General features: G+C 41.1%; 1 protein-coding gene across 1 annotated transcript; it reads right to left on the reverse strand.

The window, feature by feature from the left end:
• Positions 1-9,480: 9,480 nt before the first annotated feature.
• Positions 9,481-11,055, reverse strand: LOC145035818 (polyprenal reductase 2-like). The gene is made up of 6 exons (XM_078984329.1): positions 10,820-11,055; positions 10,480-10,724; positions 10,170-10,380; positions 10,005-10,103; positions 9,845-9,916; positions 9,481-9,769 (listed from the first exon to the last, which is right to left on the reverse strand). Exons 1-6 carry the CDS (start codon positions 10,979-10,981, stop codon positions 9,665-9,667), a joined length of 894 nt encoding a protein of 297 aa, XP_078840455.1. The 5' UTR covers positions 10,982-11,055; the 3' UTR covers positions 9,481-9,664.

The following is an 11,055-nucleotide window of genomic DNA, read 5'->3' on the forward strand; positions in this document are numbered from 1 at the left end:
AGACAACAGTAGGATAGCATGTTTAGGTTATGCTTAATAGTATGAGTTCAACATTGTATGCTAGTACAATTTCTTGATTGTGAGAATAGTTTGCATGAGTGAGTTTCCTTTATCCGAATGTTGCTTGCTCTGAGCTTAGAGGTACTCTGAGTGATGGGAGTTAGCCATTAGGTGAATACGTCACATCACATGTGATCAGGGTTGAATAATCTCAGAGTGTTGGATTTGGCCCTATTGCGCAGCTCTTGGCTGATTCTAACCGTTGTAGGGACGAGTCTTTTACTCGAAGGATTATCTGAGCCTCGTCACATGTGATGGTATTCAGGTGGTGGATGATTGGCATTACGAGGAGGCCTTCAGTAGCTGAGGACTGTTTGGGTGGAGTCAGAGGTTCCCTAGGGCAAGCCTAGGATGAGAGTAGCAAAGATTAGCAGTAGAGAAAAGGGACTGGGTGGAGTTGAGGTAACTCTTGAGGAATGTACAGATAGATGTGGAAGGTAGTATGGGCCCGTACTACTGAAAGCAGAGGATCCATACTCGATTCAAGAGGGGCCGAGGCAAAACCAGGGAACTAGTAGAGGGTGTGGGAAGTCCCTCAGCAACGGTGTGTATCGATCAGTAATGTGTTATGTTTTCAGCATGGTGACGTTGTGCGAGATATCAGTCGGCAGTTCAGGCGCCGGGGAGGGATCTGGCTTAGGTTCTAGAGTCGGGCGGTTTGATGATCAGATGAAGGATTTCATCTCCGCAGAGATTATGTGCAAGATCATTGATTAGACTCCAGTGATTTTTGGTTTGGTTAGAGAGGCCATCGTGGAGCTTATGGACATTCATCTTGAGGCCTTTAGGGCCGGGATAGTTTCAGGACAGTTTGAGGCTCATCTAGAGCCCGATGCTTATGGAGTTAAGGGATCCATCAAGGAGGGAGTTCCCATTTTTAGCTCTTACCATCAGGGGACAGGTGTGAGTGGGGCACCCTATCTCCAGGAGGGACCTCTACATGATTGGATAGTCAGGGAGGTTTCGTGAGCCATTCGCGAGGAGCTGCCCGACATTATTGTGAGGGTCACTGATAGGTTGACCGCGAAGCTCCAGGATGGGACAACAGTTTTTCAGATGATGGATGGGGTCGACGAGGTAACGCATGAGCGAGAGATGGGCAAGAGGCCGTAGTCGATGTGGGAAGTGTGGTAGGACGCACGAGGGTGCGTGCAGGTGTAGAAGTGGTGGTGATGCTGGATGTTTCAAGTGCGGATGGATTGGCCATTTTAGCAGAGATTGTATAGGTACCATCGCCCAGAGACTTGACCCGATATGTTTCCATTGCAGTCAGAGGGGCCACAAGAAGGCCCATTATCTGAGTTTGCATACAGCAGGGCAGGTGATAGCTCCTGCCCCAGTGACTTCGAGAACCACTAGCGGTTACCGGGGTCGGGCAAGGGCACCCACAGGTCAGAGCAGAGTGTACCATTTGATTTCAGCAAGAGTGCAGGGTCAGGCGCCTATCATCCCTCAGAAAGTCAAGATCGAGCCGCACTAGATCGCAGGTATGTAGTCTGAATTCTTCCCTTTTTTTAGTGACCCTATTGTTATGGTACCGCATCGATGTTAGTAAGCATGTATATGTGAGTATTATATTACCTGCTGGTGATTGAGTTATATGCCATTTGCATACCTTGGATTTTGAATGGTAAATTGGAGGTCGTCCCCTCTAGATCAAGTTACTTCAGATGTGGTGACTGTAGCATGTATGTGTAAGATTCAGTAGTGCCTCACTACTTTTGGAAGATGCCATTCGGGTATTGATCAGTTGTATCCTCAATAGTGACGGTTAAAACCTTCTAGTGAAGTAGCTAGCGGTTAGTAGGGAAGTGAGTTGGAGATGATTACCCTGAACGCAAATTCTCAGGATGCAGTCACTAAAGCAAATGCAGTTAAGGATTGAAGGGTGCTCGGTTAGTTAGCAAGAATGGTTCGGATCTACATTCAAATAAATGAACTCATTTATGGTTCTTAGAGGACACCCCCAACTCTTCCCTAATCTTTAATTCAAGCTGATTTGATAAGGATGCATCTAACCCTTGACAAGAGTTAACTTATAGCATGCTAGCGTTTATTGAGGGAGTTGGAAAGAGCATTTGGGTTGAATCGAAATCGATTTCGAATGAATCCAAGGGGGTGCATTACGCTAAGGATAGGATATCGTCTTGTAGTTGTGGAGTTGTCTGGGATGAACGCTTTCCTTATTTCTAAGGGTGATCCTCGTAGCAGCTGGAGCTCTTGATGACACGTTCAAGCGAGTTTATGAATGAATGAAATTAGTTGAAGGAGCGTAACGGCACACTTACTTTATAGCAAGAGAGAGAACATAAAGGGCATCAAGGGGGTCATCGGATCAGATGACAAAAGCGCATATAGAATTGATTGATCTTTCTTGGTAAAAGTTAGTTGGAGCGCCAATAGAGGTAAACGTTGGCAGACAGCAGATCGCCCTTTTCATGGAAGGAAGGATGGGGAATCTTTTCGACCAGTGAGTAGTAAGGAGTTCGCCGGATCCAAGTGGGGGAGAATCCTCTGAGTATACAAGGATAAGAGCATGCAGATCCAGAATGAGTACGCGACCTCTGAGAAGAAAAGATTGTAGCAGTGATTGAGGGTTTGAGGAGTTTAGGATTAGGAATTTAAGGAACTTCCCAACAGTTAGTGCGTGTAATCGAGATGGTTAGTAGCTGGTTGGGAATCCAGGTTGGAAGACCACCTGTAGGACTCTAGTGAGTCGGAATGAGGACCTTGAGAACGGTTAGCAAGAGATGCTTTCGTGTTAGTATTCAGTGGCAGAGACAACCTACAGAGCATGGTAGAGCAGCAGGAAAGCCACAACATTTTTCCAGTATCAGTCAGTTAGTATTAGAGTGTTGTAAGTCTGTGGGGGTAGCCGTAGCATCCACTAGCAGTCAGATAGTAACAGAGTGTTGTAAGTCTGCGAGGGTAGCCGTAGCATTCACTAGCAGTCAGATAGTAGTAAAGTGTTGTAAGTCTGCGGGGGTAGCCGTAGCATTCACTAGCAGTCAGATAGTAGTAGAGTGTTGTAAGTCTGCGGGGGTATCCGTAGCATTCACTAGCAGTCAGATAGTAGTAGAGTGTTGTAAGTCTGCGGATGTAGCCGTAGCATTCACTAGCAGTCAGATAGTAGCAGAGTGTTGTAAGTCTGCAGGGGTAGCTGTAGCATTCACTAGCAGTCATATAGTAGCAGAGTGTTGTAAGCCTGCGGGGGTAGCCGTAGCATTCACTAGCAGTCATATAGTAGTAGAGTGTTGTAAGTCTGCGGGGGTAGCCGTAGCATTCACTAGCAGTCAGATAGTAGTAGAGTGTTGTAAGTCTGTGGGGGTAGCCGTAGCATTCATTAGTAGTCAAATAGCAGCAGAGTGTTGTAAGTCTGCGGGGGTATCCGTAGCATTCAATAGCAGTCAGATAGTAGTAGTGTTGCAAGTCTGCGGGGGTAGCCATAGCATTCACTAGCAGTCAAATAGTAGTAGTGTTGTAAGCCTGCGGATGTAGCCGTAGCATTCACTAGCATTCAGATAGTAGTAGTGTTGTAAGTCTGCAGGGGTAGCCGTAGCATTCAATAGCAGTCAGATAGTAGTAGTGTTGCAAGTCTGCGGGGGTAGCCGTAGCATTCACTAGCAGTCAGATAGTAGTAGTGTTGTAAGCCTGCGGATGTATTCGTAGCATTCACTAGCATTCAGATAGTAGTAGTGTTGTAAGTCTGCGGGGGTAGCCGTAGCATTCACTAGCAGTCAGATAGTAGTAGTGTTGTAAGTCTGCGGATGTAGCCGTAGCATTCGTCAAGTTGGTAGTCTGCGTGAGCGTGTTGTTTGGACACAGGGGAAGCCGTAGTACCCACCGGTGCGGGTGCAACAGTGAGGATATGGGAATCCACGGGTTAGATTTCGGATTTCCCAAATGTTTTCGTTATGGTTAAGCCGACGATTCGACAGTTGGATCGTCACCACATTTATGACATCAGGGAAGCAGTGGACCGCTTGGATTCGTCTATGTTAAGGGCTACCGTTAGTCTAGGAGCCATCATTTTAGTCCTGGATTTGATGATGTCAGGATTCGACGTGGACCCGATTGGTTGGATCGGGAGGTTGTTAGGGTCTCAGTGTCAGGATGACTAGTGGAAACTAGTTCCAGAGGAAGATTTCATTCAGAAGTCGTGGGAATGACTAAGTAAGGAGTCCTTGGGCTCCACAGTTGAGTTGGAACTCGGTGTTGCAGATAACCGGCGAATGATTGGAGACCAGGAAGGTCTTGAGATATTTTGGGAAGCAACCATATAGGCAGTTCAGTGCTTTAGTCAGTTCAATGTTTCAGGCAGTTTAGTGTTTCAGGTAGTTCAGTATTTTAGGCAGTTTAGTGTTTCAGGCAGTTCAGCGTTGTAGGTAGCTCAGTGTTTCAGATAGTTTCAGAGTTATGGACCACATTAGTATTTGTGTTTGAATGCAAGTGCTGACGGTATAATTGGTTGATTTGGAAATGGCAAGTCCCTCTGAGTAGTATCAGTTGAGTCATCTGCCAAGTATAAGTGATCTGCAAGGATAATTAGGTAGGTAGCCTTTCTTTCATGATGGAAGACTCGAGTTATTGGAAGTTGAGTAGTCAGATGAGAGATAAGCAGGCTGGTTCCAGCAGCATCGATTCAGTATGGGTGGCAGAGTGGATAGAACAGTTATAGATAGTCGAAGTATCTTCAGAAGTCACTGGAAGCGACTAGGAGATTGCGATGGGGTGTAGTGATCGGTGGGAGTCCGGTAATCTAGATATCGGCAGATTAGTTGGACCAGGGTGGTCTCAGTGCATCCGGTAGGTAGATGAGGGGCAACATAATTTTCAATCAGAGGTACTAACGATAAGGGAAGTATAGTAAGAGGCAACAAGTTGATAGAGGGTGCTACGCCTCTCGCAGCAGGGTTGGATAATATCATAGGGGAGGGTTTAACCTCGTTGTGTAACTCTCGTATGAGTCTTAACTGTTGCAAGGATGAATCTTTCACTCGAAGGATTGTCTGATCCATTCGCTAGGACGGGTGCTCAGCACTAAGTTATGGAAATAAGAAGCATATAGTATGTACCAGCAGTAGTGACCAACACTGAGAGTGGCTGGAGTGATGAACAAAAGGGTTAGAGTCACCAGGCAGGGTGTTGGAGGCGGATTGCAGGTCAGTTGACCATAGCGGACTTCGAGGATGAAGTCTAGTTTAAGTGGGGGGGGGGGGAGTTTGTAATGCCCTGTTCTAAAATATTCATTTATGGAATTTCAGAGGCTAAGGCTAGGGGCGTTTTAGTCCTTTATTAAATATAGAGGTATTATTCGAGAAGTTTTCAGGCTGGAGTGTGTTGTTAGAAGTGTAGGATTCCTTGCCACCTTTCCGTGGATATAAAGTTCATCAGAAACGGATCTAGAATGAAGGAGTTATGACACTTTGAAGATTTGGCAAGAATGGCCCTTATAGAGAAAAGTTTGCATGGAAGACCATGCATACATGTTGGGGCGCGTGGGTACGCCCAGCGTAATGGGGCAAGTTGGTCGTGGGTGTTCAAGGTGTACACCCAACATACGCTTAGAGTCTCAAAACCCTAATTTTGGGGTTAAGCACTATATAAAGGACATTATGGTTCCAACCCTAGCCCCCCATATCAGCCTCCCCAACCTCAGAAGAAACCCTAGAATATCCATACCTTCATTTTATGAGATCTTGACCTTAGAGAACCCATTTTGGTGGATTAAAGCTTAAAAGCAAAGAAAGGAAGGTTGGTAAGGAGGAACCTTTGAAGCTAGAGCTTGTAGATCTGGGATAAGTGCTTCATTTCGGACCTCTGCAAGGTAAAAAGTCTTGAGCTTGATGATTAACCTCTTAGATCTCCTTAATATAAGTTTATGGACCTTTTTGGCCCCAACATTGGGACTTTATGACTTAAGCTCGTTTCTAAGGCCAGGGTTGCCTCCCTTAGGGTCATATGAGTCCCATACGCAGTAAAGTTCCGATCTTTATTGTCCCAATGAGCTCATGAATGAGATCTAGCCTTGGTTTTAGAAGTGTATGGTCACCTTTTTGAGTTTGAGTGTATTTGGTGAATTGCAAGTCACCAAGTTAGTGACTTTATGGACTAAGACATCAGTAAGGGCCTGGATCTGAGTTAGTAGTCTCTGGAGTGGAGTATTAAGCACTTAATGGAAAAGTGCCTTAACAGGATGGTTACGCCGAGCATAAGTGAAGGTACGCCCTGCGTACTCGTTAGTAGGCCAGTAAACTTAGCGTACAATGGAGTACGCCCATCGTACTCAGCAGAGTTGGGTATTGAGCATTTGGGCCTCGGTGTGGGCTGTGTTTTGGACTATAGGTCCTTAGGCCTTAGTGGGCCAGCAGAAGTCAGATTGTGGGCCAAGGGCAGTTTGGGCTCAGGAAGGGCCATATGTAAAGTAGGCGCAAATTAGTATAATTGGGCCATTAGTGAGCCTTTAATGGGCCATTGATGGACTTAGAAAGAATTAAAGGGTTTGGGCCATGATTATGACCCACACCATAGTAGGGGTAAAATAGTCATTTTACCCATCGAAAGATTCCCTTTTTGATTTAGTGTATGACTTGTCATGATAGCCAGAGAGTAGCCGGGACAGCAGTCGAGGATCTTACAGTCGAGTTTTCAGTAGTCAACATTCCGAGGTGAGTTTCCTTCTAGTAGGAGCGGGTCTAAGGCCACAATGCCGACCCGGTTAACTAACAGTATTTTCCGGACTTCCGTCCGATGCAGTAGTTAGCACGTTGATGCCTTCGCGACTCAGATAGGATTTATGTGTTATGTGTTCCGGGCTACGGCCCGATGCAGTGTGCAGTTTATGTGTTCATGCTAGTTGATACGTTTATACTATGCTATGTTATGCTCAGTCAGTTCCGGATTTTGGTCCGATGCAGTTAGTTCCGGAACTCGGTCTGATGAAGGGGACAAGGTCCCAGCCAGTTTTGGATTTCGATCCGATGCAGTTGGTTCCGGACTTCGGTCTGATGTAGGGGACAAGGTCCCAGTCAGTTTCGGACTTCGGTCCGATGCAGAGGGCAAGGCCCTTGTTAGTTCCAGACTTCGGTCCGATGCAGTTTCCGGATGTCGGTCTGATGCAGTGGGCAAGGCCCAGTATGTGTTATATGTTATTGTATGGTATATAGTAGTTTGGGGGAGTTCACTAAGCTTCGTGCTTACAGTTTTAGTTTTTGGTTTCAGGTACTTAGTTTTTAAAAGAGGAGTTCGGAGAGTTTGCAATGCACACACCATAGTCAGTTAGCCTGGGAATGTTTTAATCTGATAATAAGATTATGTTTTGAATTAATACTCGAAAATTATTTTATGATTTATGATACGGTTTTTATAAATGTGGTCTTAGTAATGTTTTAAAAGGAATTTTAGTCGTGATTTTTGGGTCGTTACAATATGTGGTATTTTGGGGAATTCACTAAGAATTGTGCTCACATATTACATTTATGGTTTCAAGTACTTCTTGACATATGAGTTTTTCTTTCAAGGAACATTACTTGATGAGCTAAAACAAATATTTAAAAGTTCATGTGGATTCTCGGCAATAAAACACTTCATAGAACTAAACATATATTAATTATAGGTTAAATCCTAATTCATAATTAGGGTTGTTATTGAGTTATGATTAATGTGAGGAGCTGTGTTAGCAACAACTCGAGTGTACGATTCGATGATCTTCAGTTAGAGATGAGTCTTATCACTGAGCTTGTGGGTCAAATGCACCAATGTCGACCCATTAAATTATGTATGTATGATGCTAGATGCTTGTGGCTCTTATGTGTTTCCATGCTAGGTTGAAATAAACCCCAGAGCTGAGCCCATTATTGTATGATTGGGTTGGAAAAAAACCTAGGGTTGGGCCCCATGGCTAGGCCCGTAATTATGTATTAGGTTGGAATATACTCCAAGGCTAGACCTAATTATATGTTTGATATGTGGTACTTTGGGGAATTCACTAAGTTTTGTGCTTACAGTTTACATTTAAGGTTTCAAGTACTTAGGTATGAAAGGGAAGAGTCCGACGTGATGGCATAACATCATCCCCTTATGATTTCCACATTTTTTGGATATTTTTACTATGATGTTTTTGATATTGCATATTGTGTTTGACTTGGAGATATATGATTAATGAAATTAATGGTTTATATATATATATATATATATATATATATATATATATATATATATATATATATATATATATATATATATCACTGTTTTTGGGTCGTTACATTATTTTTATGTATGTTTCAGTATAAATTTCAGTTACTTTAACTTTCATGCTTATTTTTTAGACATTTTTCCTATGTATGAATTTGCTCATACATCATACATTTTCATCCGACACCGATCTTATATATTTATGTATCAATACATACAAAGATACATATTTTTTTATCAATACAATCGTCAAAATAAATTTATAAAACGATTTGGAGTCTCTGCAACACGCAGCAGGCAAAATCGTTCTTTAGATTAATCCATAAATACATTTAAAATTTGAAAATAATTCAAAATCCAAAATTTCAGAGAGCAAAAATATTTTCATATAATTTAAACCTACTATGACCAAAGCTATGATTATGACATTTCCTACAATTCAATAGCGATATGTAATCTTGTTGTTTTATTTTTCTAAATACTTAATAAAAATCGGATAAATATTATTTATAAATTATTTATAGGAAACGAACACCTTCACAATGAGACGAATATTAAATGTTAGTTTTGAAAACTTTTTGATAAGGGGTATTTTAGATTGATTATTAAAACAACCAATATTAAATGTTAGTTTTGAAAACTTTTTGGATAAGGGGTATTTTAGATTGATTATTAAAACAACTTATGTTTATCGTGAATGTGTTTATTAACTAATTTAGTGTCAAAACATAATTTTAGAAAAAGTGTTTGGATTAATAGAAAAAGTGTTTGGATTAATTTATGAAATATAAAAGGAAATAAGTTGATAAGTTATTTTTAGTATTTGATACACTTATTTGTTTGTGTAAAAATAAAACAACTTATCAAAACATTGGCAAATAAGTCTAACTAAGAAATAACTTATTAAAAATTCTTTATTTAAATTAATAAATATTTATAGAAAGTTTTTTATCCAAACACAAAAAACTTAAACTACTTATCGCTAGTGCCAAAGGGAATAAGTTAATAGGTTAGTTAACACTTCAAATAATTAAGTAATCCTAAACACCCTCCTTTTTTTTTTTTTTTTTTTTTTTTAAGTTTTATAAATAATCTATATTGATTATGTTTATCAAGTATACAACTAAGATTTTATTTGTTAACGTTCATATTGCATTAATGTAATAAAATACAGATTGAATGGATAAATTAAATGGCGTGACGATATTTTAACATCCGAAAAAGAAATAGAAATAAATATAGCTTTATAAAATATATGTTTATATGTGGATGATATGGAGTGAGAAATAGATGACAAATGACATTATTCTCTCTAAATTAAATGAGGTCTAAGCGAACAACACAGAAATGCATAAGATGGTCCAAGCGAACAACATACACAAGCATCTTCTGATCTTCAAAGTTCAAGTCGCTAATAAACAAACGGGAAAATAATACATCGATTACGAGGGTAATTGTCGAATTTATGGCGATACCATATCTGTGTTTCTATTGCTGCAAAAGCAAGATTTGCCACCTGCAAGATATATATCAGGGTGAAATTTTTGAACTTATATTGAATTCAGGTGGTAGGGGAATGTAAAAAACATACCACAAATGCTAAAACCAACCACAAAGAGAGATCTGCACCACCACTAGCCACCACAAGACCACCATAGATGACCTTCATCATCAACATTAATCGCTTGTAACTTGAGCTTTCCTTTTTATGTTGAAAAACGGAGGTTATAGAACACACATGAAATACTTACAATTTCAGCCGTGTAGTGTGGAGACGATACGTATTCAAACCAATCTCCATACGGAATAACGTACTCCTCCAGCTTTTCGGTTTTCTCTCGCAAGGAACCCTAATTATCACAAGGTTAAAACAACAAGAAAGTACACAACTTTTCTTCAAATTGGAAATAACTTACAAGGATTTGATGACAACGAAACTGATGTACCCAACCCCATAAGAAAATAGCAGCACCTATCCACGCATACCATGGAAGCCTCAAGAAAGGAGTCACAAACATCCATATATTATCAAATCCAGGCCTCGACATGTGAACCCTTCCACTGACAAAGTCAAAGACTTGAGGTGCAAAATTACAGCATAGGGAGAGTGGAGCCAGTGCATAGAAACTAATTTATAGAAAAGATCAGTTGAATATATATTAGCAAAGAATCTTGAGAATCCAGAATAACATAGCTGTTACGTTTCAGATATGTGAAGAAACTTACAATATCCCCACAAGATAACCAAAGATGTGCATTCGAGCTGATGGACTGTAGTTAAAAACATAGATCGACTCATAGAAGCGTCGCAAAACTTGAACTTCCATGAGAAGAAGGAGAAACACAGATAGCCAAACGTTGTTTACATGTTCTCTCATTGCATAAGACCACACTGAAACAAGCAAGATTGTCGTCCACAAAACCCCCACCACGTAAAAGTGAAAGAAGAATCTCTGAGGCACGGTTAGTTTCTGAAATGCATAAAAAGAGAAAGATCGGATATAAATATATAAGGATGACTATGTGGTTTATTCCTATTATTAGAAATTGCACATGTTTCACTTACAGATTTGGATTGCAGAATCTTTCCTCTTTTGGCAATCGCCAATAGAGCTGTGCGAAACCAACCAAGCCCAGGCAATGGGAAACAGGCTACGGCAACTGGAAATGTAGCAAAGATCCATGCTACTCGTATGAATGATACAATCCCCAGCCCCACCTCTTCCATTCTTTACACGAAAATGGGAAAAAGGGAACCCCAAAATAGTGTGTACTAGGACTGGGTGAGTAGAAAGAGAAGAT

The sequence above is a fragment of the Lactuca saligna genome, chromosome 3 (assembly GCF_052625555.1).
Source record: "Lactuca saligna cultivar CGN05327 chromosome 3, ASM5262555v1, whole genome shotgun sequence".
NCBI lineage: Eukaryota > Viridiplantae > Streptophyta > Magnoliopsida > Asterales > Asteraceae > Lactuca > Lactuca saligna.

Bases quoted from the DNA above. Each gene is read 5' to 3' on its own strand.
- LOC145035818 (XM_078984329.1), bottom strand. From the start codon at position 10,981: ATGGAAGAGGTGGGGCTGGGGATTGTATCATTCATACGAGTAGCATGG. The intron at 9,917-10,004 runs GTAAGTATTTCA...TTGATGATGAAG, and splicing joins CACACTACACGGCTGAAATT to GTCATCTATGGTGGTCTTGT. The intron at 9,770-9,844 runs GTATGTTTTTTA...TATATCTTGCAG, and splicing joins GGTTGGTTTTAGCATTTGTG to GTGGCAAATCTTGCTTTTGC.